Raw genomic sequence first — 24,858 nt, 5'->3', positions numbered from 1 at the left:
TAAAGTCTCTCTCTGAAGTTTATTCGAAGTGTTTCGAAGCTCTCTCTCACACAGACACATGATTAATCTCAATCGTTGATTAATAACAATCCAACGACTAAGATCCAAGTGTGCTACTTTATTCATTAAAAATTAAATAAAAACATAAGTGAAACATATCCACTACGGATATAAACGATCATATTTTTATATTAAAACGGCTATAAAAAAATGGTTTTTTTTTTTTTATAAATACAAACCTTCTCTCCTCTATTTTTACTCAATTTTATTTCACAACAAACTTTCTAAGTTACATTTTTATTTATATTTTCTTTACACATTCGGTATGGAAGATTCATCAAAAATAAAGAGAGGAAAATCATTCACCATTGCTGAAGATATGGCACTTTGTAAAGCTTGGTGTCACATTTCTGAAGACCCAATTGTTAGCAATTCACAATCTTATGCTCACTTTTGGGGAAGAATTTATGCAAATTATTGCTCCCTTCAGAATGATCAGTCAAGAACACAAGTTTCTATCCAATCTCGGTGGGGTACAATCATGAAATGTTCTAACAAATTTTGTGGATGTTTAGCGTAAGTCGAAAATCTACACCTAAGTGGGATGTCTCAAGTTGATCTAGTAAGATTTCATCTTCATTTATTACATTAGTTTTTTATTTTATTTTATTTCGTCTCATATAAAAATTAAATAATTACTTAATTTAATATTTTATTGATACAAATGCTTCAAGCAAAACTTTTATACCATCAAGATGAAAAGAAACATTTTGCTTTTGAACATTGTTGGTCAATCTTGCAAAACAATATCAGGTGGCAAGATGTAACTCCTACGAATACGGTGAAGTCAAGGATACATACACCATTTTTCCCTGATTCAGCCTCCGATTCCCCTATGGATAACTGCATTTCTCTTGAAGATCACACCAGTCCAAGTGTTGGTAACAATCCAACTGTTGGTGAGGGCAGTGTCTCTGCAAGGGGTAAAAAGCCTATGGGTAGGAAAGCTTCAAAAGAATTATTTCGGAGGAATCAAGTGGTTGAATTTGAAGTCCAAAAAATGAGCATACAATTGGAGACATTTAACTAACACCTTGTTGAGAAGGAAAAGAAAAAAGATGAAAGAGAAGAAAAAAGGATTCAAGCACTGCAAGAAATGAAAGAACTTGAGATCAGAAAAGAAGAACATGAGATAATGACTACGGACATTTCTCTTTTGGACCCTCAGACAAAAGCATATTACGCAATGCGAAAAAATGAGATTTTCGCCAAGTGGTCCTCAAATGTCAGTAGCCTAAATTACTATTTTCCCATGCCCCTGATGAATAATTACGGGATAATGTATTTTTAAATTTAGCAATGTCATTTAATTTTTAATTTGGATGGTTGTTGGTGGTTGGTTGTTGGTGGGTAATTGGTGATTGTTTATTTTTTATATGTAGTTAAAAAAATTTATTAAATATGTAGTGATATATTTTTTGGTGGGGTGAATTAATCAAACAAATTTTTTTTTTCCAATTTTTCATTTTTTTTTATTTTTTATATTTGTCTAGTTGGGAATAATATAAATATATAATTTTTTTAACAAACAGGTAAAAAAATATCACAAAAGACAAAATAAACAAAAATAAAATCACAAAAAAATTTATATCCAAACAACACCTACAAACTTGGAGGGAAAGTTGGTTAAGATTTGCTAAAAATAGCAAATGACCATTGGAGCACCATTGCTATAATTTAACAAAATAATACTATTCATTGTCAAATTATAGCAATAGCATTATAGCAATAATGATTGGAGATGCTCTTAGCAATATAGTCATCTAAGATTTTACTTTTTTTGATAAAGTAATCTAATATTTTGGGAACATCATATCTACTTACTAATAAGGGGGTATGTGACCATTTTCTAAAAATATATAAACAAAATTACCACATGACTGCATGCCATTAAACCACCACACGATTGAACTGAAATTTTTGACTCACCTAATATTTTTTGCTTTTGCAATTTTAATAACTAGTCAAAACATTTTATGCTGATTAAATTCATTGCATATTTTGACTTTATGTTTTGATATTAAATTTCAGCAATTACAACTATGGACAAGTTGGAGAGGCCTTAGGGTTGGAGCTCCTAAACAACCCTGATCTAGTAGAAACTGACCTGATCATCTCATTCAAGATAGCCTTATAGTTCTGGATGACCCCACAATCACCAAAGCCTTCGTGCCACACGGTCATCACCGAAACTTGGATGCCGTCTACAACTGACCAATCAGCAAGTTGGGTTCCCGAGTACGGTGTCATCACAAACATCATATATGGCAATCTCAAATGCAGTCATGGCACGGATTCAAGGGTTGAGAGTCGCATTGGGTTCTGTCAAAGGTATTGTAATGATGAAATATTCGGGGTTAGCACTGGTTGACTGCAACAACCAAAGGCCTTTCGGATTCAGACACTTGCTTGACTCTACGTAATTGCAACATCCCTACAGTTTTTGCATCAGTGCAAAACTGCACAAGCCACTGTCGTACTAAGTACAATAAGTGTACAATAGTAATGACTCTTTTAAGTTTTTCTGCCCTGGGTCCAAGTAGTTGCAATGAATTAATGAACTATTTACAATATGTGATCCAAATAATATAATAGGTAGATGTAAGAGTACAATTTGTTCAAAAATTGTCCCTATCCCATCCTAACGTTCCGTTTGTTTGACCGAAAACATATTTTGAAAAATATTTTTTATTTTTTGACATTCTAAAAAATTTAACAGAAATTCAAAACAAACTCATTTGGAATAAAAACATGTTTTATTTTTGAAAGTGATAACGTTTTCCCAACTAAATCTTACTAATGTTGCCACTACACCACCGCCACCCCCACCCACTTGCCCCTCCACCTCCACCACCAGCACCACCAACACAACCACCTTCACCACTACTAATACAATCACTAGCCAGCACATTAGTTTTAAGGTTGCAACCAAACATAAAAAAATGTGATCTACAAAGAACATTTTTTTAATAAATATTTTTGTAAAGAATTTTTTTGCCAAATCAAAGGGAATCCAAGTAACACTACATTAAATATTACTTAAAAGCTTATTCGTGAATTACAACAAAATTGGCTACTACTAACTTCCATTACACTACATTTCCTGCCATTAGATATGTCTGTGTGGGATAGATCCAACCTGTATGGGCTCTGTTCAAACCTCACCAATGGAAGAACTGGAGGAGATGCCGCAAATGGGATGCCTTTATATATGCATACCAATTGCAGAGACTTTAAATTTCTTGTACCCGGCCTTGTAGAATATGTCATGCCTATATCTCCTCAACAACCCCTTCAAGCTTTGGTTTGCTCTTGGCTCAGCCACATCGTTTTACATCTTTACCCAACAAAAGCTCTAATGCTTTCTCAAAGGTTATATCATTCGGCTTCAAGTTCTGTACAGAAGGTTTAAATAGATGAAAACCAAGTTTAACAAAATAAGAATTCTCAAAGATGACAAATATATGAATGGAAAAAAGTGACTATCAAAACAAATAATATGCACTCTGAATGAAATAATCTGAACAGGGACCAGAGAATATTTTTTAAAAAGAATTTTCCTCTGCTCCACCCCATCTCAACAAGTAACTGAGATGTATACTGTTCATTAGACTATTCATTAGACTTCTTCCGAGCTGTACTTGCCTCTTTGGATCTTTCAAGTTACAGTGTGTTTCGTTTCTGTTTCCCCTTCTACTAGTAGACAATGGAGTTGGGATCTGAAAACTTTGACTCACAATCTCATGCAAACTTTCCAAGTCGCACTAAATCTTTGCATCATGGATGGGCAGTAAATTTAACATGGTTTACCAATTAGGGTGAATGTTATGCGTGTATTATTTTTTTTTCTCTTCTTTTTTGATGTGAAACAAATTCAATTAAAAAATACAGACTTAAGGTTCAAACAGCAGTCTCTCGGAAGCAAGAAAAACGTGTATGTATTGAACCAGCATAGGAAAACAAATACAAAAGCTAATCAAGAAGTAATAATCTCACCAACACAGTGAATCCACATCAAATTTGCTTGATATGCATTTTAAAGATCTTAATATCACAAATCTGCACTTGAGTTTGTGAAAAGATTTTTCTTTTTTTTTTTCCCAATTCTTGATCCAATTTTCCATCCACTTAATCCAAATTTTAAAACATTTATGATGGGAAGATTTACAAGAGGAATTCACCAGTTGAGTTCAAGGGAAAATAATTGTTTGCCAGTAATGATTTGCATTCCTCGGACATCACTAAATGTATATCACATATCCATTCCAAACAACACTCAATCTCTATGACTACACTCCTAAAGGTTTATTTAATTATAAGCCCACCAAATTCAATGCATCACTCCTAAAGGTTTATTTAATTATACGCCCACCAAATTCAATGTATCATACAGCGTGCAGCTGTTTGTCCATATATCAGCCCGCCTACTCAATCCTATTACTGCACTCCTAACGGTTCATTTAATTATAAACCCACTAAATTCAATGTATAATACAGTATGCAGATCGGCCAATCTACTCAATCCTTATGACTGCACTCCTAAAGGTTTATTCATATAATTATTATTTAAATTAATAGTCTATATTTTTCTTTTTTTTGGGTACATTGGAGGCTGTAGCCTAAGGGGAGTCTTGCCTGTGACAAGACTTAAAATCTTGACCTCCTAATGAGATGTAGGTGTTCCAGCCAACTGGATTATTCCAGTAGGTCATAACTTTCTCTTCTTGTTAGTTTAAGAGGGCAGCCCTCTAGCAGAGCTGTAGTTCTGCCGCTAAAGCATTTCCGAGGGTCCAATACTTTGGAAAAGTTGTACATTGCTTTTGCAAAAGCCAAAAATACTCCCAATAGTTGTATGTTTCTTTCTTCCTTTCTATTCTTATTTTTTTCATTTCCCTCCTTGTTTTGGAGAGGCTTAATATTTGCCCGTTTTGCCTTAAATTTGGTCTCTGAAATCAAGAACAGAATATGTCTATGCAGAACCCTTGAGATTCAATCTTCCCACCTCACAAGGGGAAGACAGGAAAAGGAAAAAGGCTATCTCACAAATAAATACACGTGCAATTGGTTGGTACTTGATAGTTAAAAGTATAGCATATGTGCATGGTTCATCATGTGTAATTTAATCAATATTTAAGACATATAGACAACTCAGGCCTGTCGTTACGTGACAAGCATTTCATGCTGGAAATTCATTCTTTTGTTTTGCCAAATTATTACTCAAGTTATGTTTCACAAACTTTCATATAACGCTTTAGTAATTCTTTTCATCGCTGTCTGCACAACTTGTTCAGTATTCAATGTCTTTGACAGTGTCTTCTCATTATTTTGGGACCTCAAAATGACAGTGACGGCAGATATTTCACTCCATAAATAACACTTCCTATATATGTATTAACATAGTTCTCCATTAGGTGTTTCATATCTAATTTTTTAATAAGTACTAGGTGTTCATATTCAATTTTTTATAAGTATTAGGTGTTCATATTCATCTAAAATAATACACCTACCCCCAAGTGCCACATTTAAGGGCAGATTTCGGCTTCTGGCCCATCCAACTCCTATACCTACTTCACAAATTGATAAAAATACTCCGAACTATGGATGGCTGAGAATTGACCTATATACACCAGCTGTCTAGTTTTAAGAACCCATTTGTAAGGTTTTGCTATAGGAGGCTAATATGGTGGCCAATAGCTTATTAGTTAAACTTGCTGTGGATACTTCTCATACTCAAATGAGTACTACAATAGGAGATTCAAGCTGAATTTAGTGAAGAAAAAGAGTTGGAAAATACCATAACTATTTAATAAAGACATGCTTAACAAAGAAAGATATACCTCAGGTACAGGCGCGATTGTGTGTCGATGCCTAATGGAAAATCCAAACTTTTCAAGCTTCAATACAACTGGCTGGCCATCATCAGGATGGTTTCCCTAACATAGATACAGGAAAACTAAGTTTGACAATGATAAATAAAAAAAAAAAAATTAAAAAACGAGTATTTAGATGAAGACATACCAATGTTGCAGGCTAGTGCAGCAACTCAATAGCATCTTGCAGGGTAATAGAGTCTATATTTTTTTTTATCTGAAATAACAAATGTTACTTGTCCAAAAAAAATTCTGAAATAATAAATGTTTTCAATCATGTATGAATTAAATATTACAACAAATACAAGTCATTTTATTCATTTATTTTATTTTTTATTTTTTTTTGAGGGGGGCGAAAGAAGCAGGTAGTGTTTTACAGATGCATGAACTGCCATATCGAAACAGTTCATAAAAAAGTTCTGAACTGAAGCTTGTGTATGATATCCTAAAAAAATAAAATGAAGGCATGGATCAAAGTTGATCTCCCATCTGTAGATGCCTAGATGCACCAAGAGACCTCAGAGAGCATCCACATAATCCATATTTTTAAGATTCTTTTTTCTTTTCTTTCTTTTTTTATTATTTATAAATCCATATTTTTACAATTAATCCACAACAGCCAGAATTTTTTAGCACCAAGTTATTGCATCATGGCCAAATGCAATTATCCTCCAGGTACTCCCCTTGGAGGAAAGAATAATTTTCTCCATAATAATAAAAACAGAAACATACTGATGAAAAATATATTAGTGCATATCAACTTTGGTGCTTAAAAACCTTAGTGGAAGCTTCACGTGCTTTAGTAAAGGTTTTTAAAAGGGGGAATTAAACAAACTAGTAAATTTTTTTGACATTCTATAGTTATATGATTGTAAATATGTCATACATTAGTTATATTCTTTTACCTATAAAAAATATCATGCAGGACTTTTCATACTTGCGGATAGCATCTTTTTTGCCCTAGGCACATGATAAAAAATTTTAACAATTAGAGGAAGCTAGATATTCTAATACCGAAATCAAATTGTGATACAAATAAAAACTGGATGAAATGCGACTTTTAACTTTGACAAAATCATATTGGCGCAAAACTAGATATTCTCATACCAAAATGTTTCAGAAGTAGGACCAAGACAAGGAAAAGAAGAAAGGGACGAAGTATAAAAGGAAGATTGATGACCAAATGATCCGACAATATGATTGAGAGATATCCAGAGACACTGGAATGGAGTTTCAGCTCAGTGGTTGAAGCACAGTTGGCTCTAGAATAATGTGACAAACATTGGCAAGAATAGAGGGGCAGCTGCCTAAAGCAGAGAAGATTTTCAGGAATAACAAATGAGTCATTATTCAGCCAGTGAGGATCATGCTGGAACAGGTGAACCTTCCAAAAAAAATCAAGAAGTCTAAAAGGACATGAATGGAAGTAGTGAGAAAAACGACCTGCAAGGTCAAGAATAAGGGAAAATATTGCTTTAAAGATTAATGGAATTTATGAAATTAACTACAAAAGTAGTAGTGATATTCTGGGAGGATGATGTGACCACTGTCAATTCTATAGGGAGCTGATAAACTGCACTTTTTGTATCCCACTTTTAATTATTCAATACTGATGAAACACAAGGAGCAGAGGCTATATAGCAACAAACAAAAATTATTCATTAACGACAATAAATATGACACACTATTGGATTCAGATAATAATAAGAACAACGACGACTACTGCATCTGCATCTACAATACTAACAACAAAAGAAAAGAAAAACACTCTAGAAATGGGTATCAACAGAAGAAGCAAGATATTCATGTGGCCAGTGGTGGAGCCATCATTGGCCCAGAGGGGGCAGTGCCTCCCCTCAACTCTTTTAAAATTACAAGTTAACCTGTACTTATAAAGTTCTTCAAATTGGCCCCTTTGAAATTTTATACATGCCCCTTAATCTTTTATAATCCATCTTTTTTTCTATCATGCAGTTCACAACACAAATATGCAAAATAAAAGACATATTCCACAAGGTGTATTCTTCTTCCAAGAGAACAAGTGTCAGCACATGAATGCTTGCATAAAGAGAGAAAAGCATGCAAGAGCAGTCTAGAATCTCTAGATATGTTTATGTTCAGTCTTATGTTTATAGATTTTATGATAATATTATGCATAAATTTATGTTTAGATTTATTGATTTCAGTCTGTATATGTATGGATTTTTTGAAATTTGAAGGCCTGATTTGAATAACCAAATTAAACCAAACAGGCATGACCCAACCCTTTGTATCTGATCCACAGATGATCCCTTGATGTTAATTGTTTTGAAGGGGAAAAAAAAGGAAGAAAATTAACATCACAAGACTTCCCTAATGACCAGTAGTGGCTAAGTATTCATCCCTAATTTACTTGAAAAGAAAACGATGCATAGATGCTTAACTTAAGCATTTACATATATGCAGATAATGGCAGTAGGCCAGGAATTAAAGCTCCAAAAATTTAGTAGTCCCATTACAAATACAAACGAGGCTAAACATACTTGGGAAACCGAGGCTCTTTTAGGCAAGTATCCCTTCCTGTCCTCACCAAGCTGAACATAGAACCCATAAGGACCATTCTTCAAGAGAATCTAAAAAATAAAAATAATTCCAATACATACATTAAAAGCAGTAATAAGCTTCTGAAGATGATAAAGATTCATTTTTCACATAATTGATGTTAAATCAAAACAAGGAAAACCTTCTCATTTGATCCAGGGTAAAGGCCTAAACATTTTGGCTCCTCCACTGTGTCGCTATTCTGAGGAGTAACCTCTTCATCATCATCACCGTACAATGTCTTAGCAATGTACCTGCAAACAACCCAACCATAAAAGCTATTTATAGTGACCAAATAACAAAATATTATTTATCAATAAAGATTGTTTGCAATCAAAACTTGAAAAGCTTAAAAATTATAAATGAATAATTACTACTAATTATTTCCTTCAATCAGGAATACAAGAAAATGGGTTTAAAAAAAATTGAGAAAATACTAATTTAGTGGCTTAAATATAAGATAAATGACTATATCTCATTAAACCTTTAAACACTAGATTGGACAATGTTCCATAACAAAATTGAGAAAGAAGCAAACCCTAATCGAGCAAGTGTCAAAGAAGCTCATCAATGGAGATCGCATAAAGTATGAATTTAGGCACTAGAGTCAAGGATGTAGAGATATCAGGCAATTGGTGATGAAGTCCTCTGTCAAAACCCATTCCAAATTGTGCACTTTGTAAATTTTGGGTTTTGGGTAGTTCTAGTGGTTAGGTTTTAGGTCAACTACGGTGTTGGGTTGAGTAGGAATGATTTGAGGGTAGCAAAGGTAGGTAGGGAAATTGCGGATATTGGTAGGGGAGTGACGGAGGTAAGTAAAGATGATCGAGATAGGTGGAGAGGAGTGGAGGAGTGATGGAGGCAGATGGGGAAGTTGTAGAGGTGGCGAGGGAGGGTGAAGGAATGTGCGGACGCAGGTTGTTTGCAAAAGACATTGAAAAAAACAAGGCTACTTTTGTTATTTTATAAAAATATGTCATGATTTTTTTAGGTTTTTTTAGTCTTCCATAGTTGTTATTTTTAAAAAGTTGGCACTATTTTGTAACATTAGTTTTAAGAACCCAACCAAACATAGGGAGACATTTTTTCTAAAAATGTTTTTCGTAGAAAATGTTTTCCATGGAAAAATGTTTTTTGTTTAAACAAACGAAGCGCAAGTTACAATAAAAATACAAGTACAGAGGCCCATATTTGTTGCATTTTACTAGGATAAATGAACCAATAAGGAAATGAACAATATATAAAAGGTAACATGATTTATAGGAAATTGCTAAAAAAATGTGAAACTATCATTGCAATTGTAGGAATTTGTATTCAATTCACTACACCATAACAATATCAAAATGATTCTGATGACTCACCGACAAATGGAGCTTATGCAGAAGAGAAGAAGCATTTAAGAGCGAAGTAAGAGAGAGAAGGTTAAAGTCTGATGATACCATAACAAGCAACTCCAATTGTTTGAGAGAGTTGAATCTAGTTATCCTTGCAGGTATTGGGAGGACTTGAAGAGAAAAGAAGAAAAAAGTTTTATATAGAAAAATATCCCATTTTCATACACAAAATGAAAAAGTACACAATAAAGAGTAATAATTCTTTCATTTTTTTCATCTCATCTGTTGTCAAAACTAGTGATAGGGTTTGAAGCCGAGGAAGATCATTTGCAATTCCATTGAACATATATATATTGTGTGCCCCTCTCATATGTAACCATGAACCTGATATGCACTTTTTCCAGCCGAGGAACGTCAAGAAAAGAGAAGTATTTCACTTCACCAATATATGCAAATGTGGTAAGACCAATAGAAAAAATCTCAAACTGCTTCACTCCATAGCATATATGCACAATCAAAATCTTCAAATGGAGGGATGGACCATGAATGCATAAAGTTTCAGGTAGAATACTGTTCTTTAGCCTCAACCATTCAAGGTTTAAACAACTAGAAAGGATACTGTTAGCACAACTTTGATTTAGAGGCACATGTTCTAAATCAAGGGATTTAGGAAGACGAGCCTGCTTACGTGATTAGGGGTTGGCCTTAGGTTGCATGATTTTAGGCACAAATACTTTAATTGAGATTAATCACCTTGAGGTTGAGGAAGAAGTTGACAGGGAAAATCATATAAGTTATTACTTTGGCTTTTCAGTTTTCATTATAATTGCAAATCTAATCCACCTATCAACATAACCAGCGTACTCGTTACTAAGACAAAAACAGATCCTGAGAGTGAGTAGCCTTTGACCATTGTATAGCTCCAAAATTTGATCAACTCCAGTTACAAACTTACTCTTATCCTCCCATGAGATATCTGAATCTCCATTTGAGTACCTTGCTTTGTAGTTGATTCCGAGTACAGTATGAAGATCAAAATCAAGATTCAACATGAATGGACAGATATATTTCCATCTTCTAGACAGTATCCTTGCCTTGATAGAATCTCTAATACTCAAAAACAAGAGAATGAAAGAGAGAATGTCATCTGGCATTTCAGTAAGATGATCAATGGGTTTGAGGTCATTGCCCTAACATATTTCAACCAACGAACATGTATATTAGCAAACAGTAAATTACTTTAATGGGCACAAGTATTTTCTAGGGCTGAGCAAGAAATTAGTATAATTCGTAATTGGATATTTAGTTTGATCTGATAAATTTGAATTGGTTTTTTGAATTTGTGTTTTGGTTTCGGATTGAAAATTTAAAAACCCGTAAGTCACAAACCAATTTTGGATTGAATCTCACGATTCCGGATTGGAACTGATCTGGATCATATAGAAATAATTTATATTTATATTTATACTATATACCCTCCCATGTAATATAATTTATTGTTTCATATAAAAGCTAAAGTCTAACCCTAATTCATTCACGCCACACAGTCTCTAACACTCTCATCTCTCTCTCGGTACTCTCTCTCGCCACACTGTCTCTAACACTGTTATCTCTCTCTCGGTACTCTCTCTCTCTTCTCTTTCTCATCTTAGACTGAGTTCTCTCTCTCTCGATACTGTCTCTCACACTCTCATCCATCTCAGATCAGATCGGTGAGCTACTTGTCTCTCTCTCTCTCTCTCGATGACACTGTTTTTCTGTTTCTGAAATTGGTGTGGGTGTGTAAGTAAGAGTTTTTATTTTTATTTTTTTCTATTTTTATCTTAAATGGGTGTGTGTATATTTTTTCCTGTTTTTATTTTTTTTTCTAAAACAATGACTTCTTTATATAAGGAGAGAAATAGTGTATCTTAAATGGGTGTGTGTGTATTATATGATTCCTGTTTTTATTTTTTTCTTTGGTTTCTGTGGTGTGGATAAATTTTTTTTCTTTGATTTCTAGTATGATTTCTGTGGTATGGAGAGAAACCGTGTATATTTTTTCTTTGATTTCTGGTATGATTTCTATTCTCTAATAATATTAATCCTATTTTTTTGATGTATTTCTTTTTCTTGTTTGATAGATGCGTACTAGAGAGACAAATGATGTCATGACCTCTCTCAGTCTCAGTCTGAGCCAGAGTATGATCCTCAACCTGAAACTCCTTCTGGTTCAAAGGTATGCCCCCCTTTTAAAACCAGTTTATCTCTGTTTGTTTGCTTAGAATTTGTGGAAAGGGAAATGTCTACTACTGTTAAATTTGTTTGTTGTTGTCTACTACTACTGCTATTTGTTTGCTTGGAATTTTGTTACATAAGATGACATTTTGGAGAATTGGTGATACTGTTTTAATGGGTTTTTGTTATTTTATATGTTGATGTTTTTGTTGATCAGTTCACACATGATGCTATTTGCTTTTGTTTGCTTTAAATGTTCTATATTTTTTTTGTTATTTAATTATGTGAATCTATAATCCTAAATCGATCCAATCCGTGTTTAAACAGATTGGTTCAGATTGGTTCCACGATTTAAACGGATTGGATTGGTTCTAATTTCTCAGGAACCGTAGATAACGGATTGGTCCTAATTTTACCCCAATCCGGACCATGCTCACTCCTAGTATTTTCACAATTTCTAACCACCATACAGAAACCAAAGTGGCATAGATTGGTCTTTTTCCCAGGAGAATTATTGAAGGATTATGTTCCTAAGAGATAACCGAGACAAAAGTACCATTAGTAGTGATAGCATATCTACACTTATATTCATGTATGGTCTTCTTATAATGTATAGCATCTCTATTTAGTATAGTCATTAAGGCGTTTACTTTCTAACAATGGTGAAATATCATGTTATCTGTTGTTGTATTAGGCAAGTTTCATTGCCAAGGAATGAAAGATCATTAACCACATCACTTTGGATCTCTTTGCAACGTCAATATAAACATTTGAACACTTATCTACATTTTTGTTGATGGTTTTAACTTTCAACCAAGATCTAGTGCAAGCTCTAACAAAAACTGCTTGATTTGCGAAACTAATTGGTATTGTAGTGTAAATCATATGTGTTTTTCTCATGAAGCATTGACAATACACACTATTGGGGTTGTAGTTTGACCCAATGATGCTCTTCCATGAGATAGATAGGGAATGTATTGTAAATTGGTCTCGTTAACTTGTTCAAATTGTCTAACTATTTATAGACAGAGATAAACTATTTGTTATTATTTTAATGGAAATAGAATAAAGTCAAAGATAGTATTGCTCATATAAAATTTCTAGTTCTCAACGGTAATTTGGTTGGATTTTCAATTTCAACACTTCAACATATTGTCCAAAAATTAGCACAAAATGACTTGCATTTTCTCCTATAATAAGGCAACAGTTAAGACTTATCCTGTATAGAAATCTGCAAAGTAGGGTCATGCTTATAATATGGGGCAGTTACAGGCCAGTCCTATGAACCGTACCAAAAAAGCCTGCTCAAGCTTTCAACGATTAAAAATAAATCAAAACTCGCAAACAAAAACCAAAATGTCCCAACCATTTATCAGTTTTATAAATTTTTCACTATCATTACCAGTACCAAATGATTATTCCACAAACATAAAATATAAAATATACATCTAAAAAGTCTAAAAAAATTCTCATTATCAAAACGAGAGGTAAACACGTAAATTTTTTTACTCAAGACTTATGAGTCTAGTCCAGTCCATAAGATCCGCCAGTAATTATCCCTTATAGTAAAATGTTGTGTTATGTTATTTTGAATACATATCATTTATGTTTAAATAATTGAATCACTTGAATTACAAAAAATCTTGTTTTATTGCCTCAATTGTGTTTGATGGTAGGACCACGAACAGAGAGAGGATTTTACACTGAGGGGGGGCAACTAGTGCCGTCTCCATAAATTTTTATTCAATGCGGCGTTCAACAGCAATTTTTTTCAACTTAACCGGCCTTGTGTCACGTACCAACTCATTAGGGATGTAAGTTCTACACCAAGCACCTTGCAAGTGCATTAGTTTGTAAGCAGCAAGGCAGGTAAGGTAGATCTCTATTGCATTTACTGAGTTAGTCCGTGGGTGTAATTCATGGGATATGTAGTATCACTCGTGAAGCCGGCTTCTCGGGGGATGACAAGCACCCAGTCCGTGTCACTTGGCAGGTTGAAATTTTCATCACCCACATCCAAATCAGACTGGCCAGTGAGTTGAATTCTTTAAGCGATTTCGATTTGGTGGATTAGGCAGGTTGAGTGTGTGTTAAATCTGGAATCCAAAATCTAGACTTTCTTTTTCTTTTTGACACGATTAAAATCTAATCGACACCGACCAAGGAAAAGAAAATTTTAAAAAAAAAACTACATATACATCCTCAGAATACAAGAAACTTCCAATAATCATAGTCATAAACAAAATACAAACAACTAACATAGAAATATAAAAATTATCAAAAAAACATATTAGTTACAAAAAAAATGAACTTCGTATATGTACGGGGAGGAAATAATTCTCCTCGTATAATCCTGTTGACCAAGTCCACGCTCCTCCGTACGACGTCGCTTTGTCACCTGAAAACACAAACGTGAGCTAGCCGGCGGGTGTGTGCCGGAAACCTCTCCGATGCCTAAGTCAGAAAACTTGACAAATAGACAAAGCTCTAAGTTCTCAGAAAGATTGTGTTCAATTACCTCCTCCAAGGTGATGCTTGTGAGCTTTTATAAGTTTCCCGTGGCACAATCCTAGTAGGACTTGTATTTCTCCATGCAGAGTCCTCCTAGGATTCATTCTCCTAAGGATAATGCTTATCCTTTTACACCCTCCCCCACTGCTTAAACCAAGTGGGATGGTTTTCTTTATGGCCGAACTTCCATTTGACCGAAGTAAAATTGGCTATACCGAGCCACAGAGGGCCGAACTATCCTTAGCTCGGTCTTCTGCGCCAACTCCTTACTTCGGCTGCCCTGTTCAACCTTGATGTGCTTAGATCAAACTTCCAAGTAACAAGTTCTGACCGTCCTAACCATTGTATGTCACGACCGGTTTAATTCTGAAACCGGCCTTCCCAGAACATACTGCGACTGGACTAACTGAGACTGGCCTAACTGTGAGTTGCCTCCAGACCGGAGTAGTTTTACTCTTCCTTGGGCCGAAGTAATCTCACCTCCTTGGGCCGGAGTGAGTCAACATCTCCTCAGAACCGGAATAAATCTATCGTTCTTGACCGGAGTAACTCTAACAGCTTTGGCCGGAGTGCCTTTTATCTCTCCTGGGCCGGAATACCCTTGCGGCCTTTTCACCAAGGCCTTGGTGCTTTGGGCCACGAAGCCCATCACATAGCTTGGCCCAATTTTTACCAAAAATTACCCTCTCAATTGCCCCCTTAATTCCATCTGCATTGCATGATTGGGATTACCAGTCCACCAATCGAGCTGGCGCCTGTTTTAAGCATTTTCAGCCGAACTAAAAATACTTTAGCCTCTCCAGCCGTGCTAAAAACTCTCGAACTTTTAAGCCGAGCTAAATTTTACTTCGGTCTCCGTTTTGTCCGGTAAAAAACGTCTCTCCAATCATAGCGTCTGTAACGCTTCCCATTCCAGTGACACGTGGCAGGCTCTGATTGGCTAAGGATGGCTGTCACGCCGTCTTCGTGCTTCGTGAATTTGAAACAATTCCCGCCCTTTCTGCTTTTACACAGGACAGTCCCTTTCATTTTTCGACTTACTCACTCTATTGCTGTTCATCTTCTCTCTCTGAGCCTTTGCTTTTTAAACTATTATCAAGCTCGTGTTTCTTCGTTTGCTGTGACCGTTCCATCTGTAGTTCCTTCTTCAATCTGGTAAGTAAATCCATTCTCTTCTTCTGTTTTCGCTTATGTTGCTTTCTATGCTTTTGCGAAACATTTCTTCCATTTTTGCTATGCTTCTGTATTTTTACGAAAAAACCAGTAGAACTCATGTGTGTATTAACTATTTTGTAGGAAAATAGTCTTAGATCCAAAATCACCTAGCAACCGGACTAGGATACTGTTTGTGTTATGTATGTAGATAGATTCAGAAAATAACCGAACTAGAGCTTGTAGGAATATCAGTAGTTTCTTCTGAACCACTCTAGCCGAGATAAGATCACCGAACAAGCTTGCACATACCGAACTAGGTACTTCGGTCTATAACCGAGCTAAGCTTTCGGGGCCAAGCCGGTTTTCTTCGTTCTTAAACCGAACTCGGAAAGCCGCCCCTAGAGGCTTAACCGAAGTAACTCTATTCATACTACAACCGATTTAGGCCTTGGGGCTAAACCAGCTTTCTTAGTTTTTTAGACCGAACTCGGAAAGCTGCCCCTAGACGATAAACCGGTCTAATCTGCTCAAAACCGAGCTAACAAACCTTCTGATGAACCGAGGTAGAACCAGCCCACTAAGCCGAAGTAGGATTTGTATATCTTGCTTATAATTTGTAGCGCGGTCCAACGATCTGTGCTTAACCCCTTTGTTTTCTACTTTGCAGACTTAGGTTGCCCAGGCACTCCTGCGTGTGCTCAACCGAGCTATTGAGCCAAATTTTTGTACCGACATAAATTATAAGTAATTTATTCACCAGATGGGTAAGTATAGATATTTAGTCGAAACCCCTGGTGGCATGGCCGAATTTAGGCAAGATTACCAGATTCCTGATGATGTCCAACTGGTGTTGGCCAAGAAAGATGCTACTCCCTGGGACAATGAAGGCTTCGTCCCTTTTACCCTTCAATCCATAATAGAAACCGGACTACGGTTTCCTGTCCAACCGCTAATCTGCGAATTTCTTAGACAGACTAGGTTGTGCCCTACCGAACTGTCCACTAATACATATCGTATTATAATGGGAATAGCCGCACTAAACCACCAAACAGGACTAAACCTTGGTCTGGCCGAAATCTTTCATCAGTACTCCATTGGCTCAAAGAATGCTGGGTGGGTCTATTACCTTAGGATTCGCCGTCGCCGAGAGAAGATAGTTAAACACACTCCGGACAAAGATCTTGATGATGATGATTTCTTTTGGGTCTCTGGGAACTTTGAGGATTTTCAAGCCCAAATTCCTGGCCGACCTATAAATTGGAAAATGGGAGAGCCTAGTAATTCAACTTCGGTCTTCTTCCTTGTACGTTTATATCGGTTTTACTAGTCTGCTGACCGAACATACCCTTTCTTTTTTGCAGATTTTGCCCACCTCCGTTCTCTATATAGCTATCCCAACCTTGCAATTTTGCGAGCCGCACTACGGTGCCAAGAGAGGAGTTGGGCTAAGCTTCTGAACTTTGAGCCGACCTACCGGTACAGCGGTCGCCGAAAAGCAAGGGTAACCGATTTTCTTCTTGAGGAAGACCCAGAACCGGACCCAACTTTGCCCGAAATAAGACTTGTTCCATTAACTGCTGAGGAAGAAATGGCAAAGAAGAGCAGAGTCAGGGCCCTTCTAACTTCAACAACCAGAGCCGAAGTACAGCCATCCATCGAGGCACAACCTGCCGTTGTGGCCCTCCCTTCTCAGTGGCCTTCATCATCTCGCCCTTCCAAACGCGCCCGACCTACATCGACCGAACAGCAACTTGTCGATGAGGTTGAATCCATCCCCCAGAGTCCTCAACCTTCCCCTCAACCGGAGCAAACTGACCGAGCTGAATCTCCGAAGTGGGCTCCGCCGCTGACCTTCAACGACCGAAACATCAAAACCACTGACTCGGTCGTAGCTAAAAAAGACCACCAACTGACCTTTAACCTGGCCAAAAGTGTGTGCCTCCCCAAGGACATGGAGCACCACTTGAAGCAGCTGAACACCGAAATGAAATCAATTCGGTCTGCTTCCAAGTCCATGATCTTGGTAAGTAGCTCTGTCTGTTTTTTTGTCTAAAATTTTTTTCCAACTTTTACTTCGGCTGAGATGAAATTTTTGTTTTGCCAGGCCTTGCAAAAGAACAATGTCACTTATAGGAAAGTCCAAGAACTCCGCAAAACCACAAGGCAGGCGATGGCGGAAGCCGAAGCAAAGGCGGCCGAACTACTACAAGCCGAAAAGAAAATGGCCGAGCTAGAAGCGGAGAACGGCCGTCTTGCCGATCTAGTTAGTTCGGCGGAAGCGGAGAAGCAGAAAGCAGCCATCGTTATGAAGGACAAGTATCTGCGGGAGTTGTTGAAGCTTGAGAAGAGAAAGGACGCCAAAATAAGCGAACTGAAAAAGAACATGGAGGCGGTCGAAAAGGAGGGGTACAAGCGGGGTTACAAGGAAGCGGAGGAAGCCTATGTCAAGCAATGCGACGCCGCCAAGGAGCTTTTCTTCAAATGTGGCTGGAGGGCGGCTGTTGAGCAGCTCGGTCATGACCAACAGACCGAGGTCTACGACCCTCCAGAATACTTCATACCGAAGTCCCTTGTGGCGTATGCAGACGCTCTGCAACAAGAGTTTCTGGAGGACTCAGACACTGATGACTCCTCTGCTCCTGAAGACATTCCGGTTGTTGGTGTAAGCCCGTCTCTTCGGTTGGAGCCCATGGTAGAGGACCCTCCTATTGAACAACCAAGTGACACCGCGGTTCCGACCGAAACTAACCCGGCGACCGAGCGTGATCTTCCCCTTGAAACCGGTTTTCAAGTTGATGGTGATGCGGCCTTTGACGCTGAAATACAAGAACTCTTTTCTTGACTTTGTACTTTTTCTTTTGTTATTTCGTCTTTGTAACCGGGCTATGCCCCTCTTGTACTTACTTTTTTAATGAATGGAAATTTTGCGCAACTCTTACTCCGGTCTTGATGTGTATGCTTGCACTTGTGATGTCTTCTAATTACTTCAACTGTTATTACGGTTTAGGCTGGTTAAAATATGCTTACTAGCCAACCACTCCTTAGCCGATATGATTACTTCGGCTGAGGAGTACCAAGTGTTGGTTTATTCCAGCCAACCACTCTTCAGCCATGCACTTACTTCGGCTGAAGAGTAACAAGAGTTGGTTTATTCCAGCCAACCACTCTTCAGCCTTGCACTTACTTCGGCTGAAGAGTAACATGTGTTGGTTTATTTCAGCCAACCACTCTTCAGCATTGCACTTACTTCGGCTGAAGAGTAACAGGTTGGTTTATTCCAGCCAACCACTCTTCAACCTTGTACTTACTTCGGCTGAAGAGTAACAGGTTGGTTTATTCCAGCCAACCACTCTTCAGCCTTGCACTTACTTCGGCTGAAGAGTAACAAGTGTTGGTTTATTCCAGCCAACCACTCTTCAGCTGTGCACTTACTTCGGCTGAAGAGTAACAAGTGTTGGTTTATTCCAGCCAACCACTCTTCAGCCTTGCACTTACTTCGGCTGAAGAGTAACAAGTGTTGGTTTATTCCAGCCAACCACTCTTCAGCCGTGCACTTACTTCGGCTGAAGAGTAACAGGTGTTGGTTTATTCCAGCCAACCACTCTTCAGCCTTGCACTTACTTCGGCTGAAGAGTAACAAGTGTTGGTTTATTCCAGCCAACTATTGAAGTTAGTTTTTCCAGCTAACTTATAGTATTTGGTTATTCCGACCAAATGTCCTGCAGCCTGGATCCTTATTCTGGGCTTAGGAGGGGTGTTGGTTTAATCCAGCCAACCTCTAAGTTAGTTTTTCCAGCTAACTTAGAATAGAATGCTTGCAATATACTTAGTCTTTCAAGCTAACTTTTACAAAGAATAATTCGTGCTAAAAAGAATTTCTCATTTTATTGAAGGAAGAGAAAATTACATATGTTTGAAAAAAGAAAAGCTAAAAGTAAAATAACTTGAGATTGGCCGTATTCCATGGCCTAGGGATTGCCTTGCCATCCTTGTCTTCTAGGTGGTATGCCCCTTTGCCTGCTAACCCAACCACCTTATAAGGACCTTCCCAATTTGGGCCTAACTTGCCGTCTCCTGGGATCAGGGTGTTTCCCATCACTTTGCGTAGTACCCAATCCCCAATCTTGAATTGTCTTGGATGTACCTTTTTGCTGTATTTTCTGATTAACTCTCGTTGGTATGAGGCGATGTGGACCAACGCTCTTTCTCTTCTTTCTTCTGCAAGGTTGAGTTCTAAGGCTATGGCTTCTCCATTTAAGTCTGGATCAAAATTTTCGCTTCGAATTGTGGGGAGGCCAACTTCTAGTGGGATCACTGCCTCCATTCCATAGGCTAAGGAGAATGGTGTTTCTCCAGTTGATCGCCGAGGAGTGGTGCGGTAAGCCCATAAGACGTGAGGAAGTTCATCCGCCCACTTGCCTTTTGCTTTCTCTAGCCTTTTCTTTAGTCCATCCAAGACGACTTTATTTGATGCTTCAGCCTGCCATTTGCTTGAGGATATGCCGGTGTGGAATTGTAGAACTCTATCTTGTATTCTTCACAAAAGCTTCTAAAGATTCTGCCGTCGAACTGAGTTCCATTGTCTGAGATCAGTGCTTTTGGTATGCCAAACCGAGTGATAATATTCTGCCAAACAAACTTCTTCACATCTTTTTCTTTGATTGACGCCAATGCTTCTGCTTCCACCCACTTTGTGAAGTAGTCTGTTGCTGCGAGGAAGAATTTTCTGCCCCCGGGTGCTGTTGGAAGTGGTCCTACTATGTCTAAGCCCCACATTGCGAAAGGCCATGGGCTAGTTAAGGGTAGGAGTTCTCTTGCTGGTTGATGTATTTGGTGTGCGAATTTCTGGCATTTTTCACACTTCTTTACATATTTCTCTGAGTCTGCTTGCATATATGGCCACCAATATCCTTGTGAAATAGCCCTGTAAGCGAGCGACCTTCCCCCTTGATGACTTCCACATACCCCTTCATGTATTTCGAACAGGAATGCTTCTACTTTGCTGGGATGAACGCACTTGAGGTAAGGCCCAGAGAACGACTTCTTGTATAATGCCAAAGATGGAGATAGCCAAAATCGCTGCGACTTTGCCCTTATTCTGTTGGCTTCTTTTTTCTCTTCTGGTAGGATGCCGTCTTTCAGGAACAGGATGATGGGATCCATCCAAGAAGGGCCTAATTCTGCGCAACATACTTCTTCTGCTTCGGGGTCTTCTATGCTTGGTCTTGGTAAGAAGTCGATGAGTAATGGATGAGGGATTGATGTATCTTCCATTGAGGCCAGGCCTGCTAGCTCATCCGCTCGGCTGTTCTCCTCCCTGCCAATTTGTTCTATCCTTACCACATCAAACTTCTTGATCTCCGTTCTGACTAACTCTTGGTATTTGGCCATTCTGTCATCCTTTGCTTCGTATTCGCCAGAAATTTGGTTTACCACCAGCAGAGAGTCACTGTATACCATTAGTTCGGTTGCTTTCATGAAGTGTGCCGATTTGAGTCCTGCGAGAAGCGCCTCATACTCCGCTTCATTGTTGGATGCTGGGAAGCCAAGGTTGATTGCTTGCTCTATAACCAGGCCGTCTGGAGAGATGAGGACTATGCCAAGCCCTGCACCATGTCGGTTGGATGCTCCATCCACAAAGAGCTTCCACATCTCTCCAACGAATAGTTTCCAGCAGGTGGAAGGGTCAGACGATGCCGTGGGGTCAAGGATGGTGTTTTCTTCAAAGTCCATATTGGCTGTCTGCCCTTCGTCCTCTGTTTGAACTGCTGGTGAGCCTTTGTTCGTTGCTTCCTTGTTGTCCTTAGTATGGTCTGCCTTGGTGTTTGATTGACTACCTTCTGCTAGGGGTTGCGCTATTCCGGCGTCAACTTCGGTCCCTAGTTCGGTTGTGTCAGTTAGGTCGACTGGGCAGATATGATGACTTCCAGGAGTAAATTCTGCGACGAAGTCTGCCAAAGATTGGGCTTTTATTGCTGTCTTGGGTTGGAACTTGATGTCGAATTGTCCCAACTCCACTGCCCACTTCAAAATTCGCCCACTAAAGTTCGCCCTTTCAAACAGAGCCTTCAGTGGAAAGGCCGTGAGGACGACTATGGTGTGGGCATGAAAGTAGTGCGCCAATTTTCTGGATGCCATCATTAATGCTAATGCTAGTTTTTCCAAGGGCAAGTACCTTGTTTCGGCTCCCAACAATGTCTTGCTGACATAAAAGATGGGCAAGTGTTGTATTCCTTCTGCACGAACCAACACTGCGCTGACTGCGTGCTGAGAGACTGCCAGGTATAAAAAGAGTTCTTCACCAGGTACTGGAGTAACAAGTAGTGGTGGGGAAGACATATATTCCTTCAAGCTTTCTAGAGCTCGGTCGCATTCTTCATCCCACTCAAACTTGGCCTTTAAAGCTTGGAAGAATGGTCGTAGTCTGTCTGACGACCTGCTTATGAACCGGTTGAGTGCAGCCGCCATGCCAGTGAGATGCTGCACTTCTTTGACTGAGTTTGGTCTCTCCAACTCCTGGATTGCTTTAATCTGAGAGGGGTCTGCTTCTATACCTCGGTTGGTCACCAGGAAACCCAAGAATTTTCCAGATCCAACTCCGAATGCGCATTTGGACGCATTGAGGCGCAGCTTGTGTTTCTTCAGGATCTGGAACATCTCGCCTAGGTCTTTAAGATGGTCATTCTCATCCTTGCTTTTGACCACCATGTCGTCGATGTAAGCCTCCATTGTTCTGCCTAACAATGGTTCGAACATCTTGGTGACCATCCTTTGGAATGTCGCCCCAGCGTTCTTTAGGCCAAAGGGCATGACCTTGTAGCAATATAACCCCCTTGGTGTTGTGAAGGATGTGACCTCCTGGTCTGGTTCATGCATGGCGATCTGGTGGTAGCCTCTGTATGCATCCAAAAAGCTAAGTCGGTTATGCCCTGCCGTTAGGTCCACCAATTGATCTATCCTTGGTAGAGGGAAGCTATCTTTGGGGCACGCCTTGTTGACTGTTTTGTAGTCGACGCAGACACGCCATTTACCATTCTTTTTTGGCACTACGACTGTGTTGGAGATCCATCTTGGGTAGTGCACTTCCCTTATTGCTCCTGCCTCCAGCAGGTTGCCTACCTCTTCTGCCACTATTTCGGCGTGGTGGAGTGCCGATCTGCGTGTGCGTTGAATAACAGGTCTGGCGGATGGGTGGACATTGAGTTGGTGGCTGATGAAGTTTGGATCAATGCCTGGCATGTCGTAAGGTGTCCAGGCAAACACTTCGATATTAGAGGTCAAGAATTCCAAGACCTCTAATCTCTCAGTGCTGGACAACGATGAGCCAAGCAAGAAGAACTTATCCGGGTTCTTCTCATCTATTTTTACCTCCACCAAGTCCTCCACCGCTTTCTGATCAGCCTCTTTGCCGACATCCGCGAATAGTTCATTACTTTCTGGCTCTTCCACCGAATGAACGTATCCTTTGGCAGCTCGGCTTCCATTCGCTGTGGCGAAGCACTGTTTTGACATGATCTGATCGCCATAGACTTCTTCAATTATACCGGCGTCATTGGGGAATCGCATTACCTGATGGTATGATGACGCTACCGAACGCATGGCATGCAGCCATGTTCTGCCCAGGATGATGTTGTAGGTGGAGGGGACCTTCAATACCCAGAACTCTACTTGTTTTGTTACACTTCCTGCTCTGACTGGAAGGATTATTTTGCCGACGGGCCACTCTGGCATGGAGTTGAATCCAATCAGGGGAGAAACTGCAGGTGCCAAGTCTTTGTCTTGCAGCTTTAGTTGCTTGAATGTGTCGTAATACATGATCTCACATGAACTACCCTGGTCAATCAGAATCCGCTTGACGTCAAAATCCTTGACTCGGAGAGTGACAACCAGGGCATCATTATGGGGACAGTAAATTCGTTCCAAGTCCTTATCCGAAAAGGACATGACGTTTGTTGCCTCTGTCCTCCCCTTCTTGATGGCAGGTTGGGCACTTAATACTTCCCTAAAGTGTTCAGCCTTCTTGATTGAACCCCTGAGCTCGCATACGCGCTCAGGTTCAAAAACTCCATGAATTACATTGATAATGCCTTGAGGTGGTGCATCGATTGGCATTCTATTGGGATGGTCATTATGATCTTGGGGGGCCGGTTGCGCTCCTCCTTCAATGTATTTGTCCAAGTGGCCTGCTGCCACCAATTCTTCCAAGTGCTGTCTTAGTGGCGTGCAATTCTCAGTTCGGTGCCCCTTTTCTTTGTGGAAGGTGCACCGGGATCTGTCGTCGTAATTCTTCTGAGCTTCCCCTAGCTTGGCTGGCCACTTCACAAATGGCTCGTCCTTTATTTCGCTCAGAATCCGATATATTGGTTTTTTGAATACTGTTGTTATGGCAGTGCGGATTCTCAACCATCTTTTGTCTGGGTCTTCTCCGTTATCTCGTCTGCCACGCCCGTTTTTATTCTGCCGATCCACTGTATTGACCTTTGCTGAGGTCTTCTTTTCTGGTACTACGGTTGCACTAGATTTTGCTTTTGCACGTGCGCCATCCTCTTCTACCCTGATGTGCTGATGCACTCTCTCCATCAGGGCCTCCATGGTGAGGGGTGGCGTCATGGTAATTGAATCCCTTAGTCGGTTCCCTACTGGTAGGCCTCTTTTATATTGCGCAATGGCTAGATTGGTGGGGCAGTCTCCAATCTGGTTGAATGTTTCCCAGTGGCGACTGTTGTAAGATCTGAGGGTCTCTTTTTCTCCCATGTCGATGGAGAGTAACTGGTCTATCTCCACCGGTGTTTTAGTATTTGTCCGAAACCTCGTTACGAACGCTTCTGCCAATTAGGCCCAGGAGGCTATGCTGCCCTCTGGGAGCTTTTCGAACCAAGTCAAGCCTAGGTCGCCCAGACTTGACGGGAAGAGTATGCACATTAGGGCCTCGTTTCGCCTGTACACAGCCATGACTTGGCGAAAGTGGCTCAGGTGTGAATACGGGTCCGTCTTCCCTTCATATGTATTGAATTTCGGCTGAAGGAAGCCTGATGGTAGGGGCGCGTTTTCGATTGCTGGGACAAACGGCGAAGTCTGTAGTCTCGCCAATGCCTTGTCCGTTGGTTCGTAGGCCAGTCGCGGTATTGGCA

General features: G+C 39.3%; 1 protein-coding gene and 1 long non-coding RNA gene across 3 annotated transcripts in view; both read right to left on the bottom strand.

Annotated features, from left to right (window-relative positions):
• Positions 1-3,005: 3,005 nt before the first annotated feature.
• On the bottom strand, positions 3,006-9,451 carry LOC145804443 (uncharacterized). 2 transcript variants are annotated; one of them, XR_014346160.1, is made up of 6 exons: positions 9,049-9,451; positions 8,653-8,764; positions 8,453-8,542; positions 6,079-6,147; positions 5,898-5,993; positions 3,006-3,455 (listed from the first exon to the last, which is right to left on the bottom strand). It is a non-coding gene; the product is annotated as an uncharacterized LOC145804443 (long non-coding RNA). The 2 variants fall into 2 exon arrangements; XR_014346161.1 differs by lacking the exon at positions 9,049-9,451 and adding an exon at positions 8,995-9,029.
• Positions 9,452-10,641: 1,190 nt separating this feature from the next.
• Positions 10,642-24,858, bottom strand: part of LOC145803484 (putative F-box/LRR-repeat protein At5g38386) — a 29,536-nt gene continuing 15,319 nt past the window's right edge. The window contains exon 2 of the mRNA XM_082896765.1: positions 10,642-11,034. Coding sequence (XP_082752891.1) covers positions 10,642-11,034 — 393 coding nt within the window. The remainder of the gene's footprint in view (positions 11,035-24,858) is intronic.

This window comes from Camellia sinensis, chromosome 12 (assembly GCF_055761805.1).
Source record: "Camellia sinensis isolate YWXY chromosome 12, ASM5576180v1, whole genome shotgun sequence".
NCBI lineage: Eukaryota > Viridiplantae > Streptophyta > Magnoliopsida > Ericales > Theaceae > Camellia > Camellia sinensis.
Note: the sequence above shows the minus strand (reverse complement) of the source record. Positions and strands in the feature narration are given on the sequence as shown.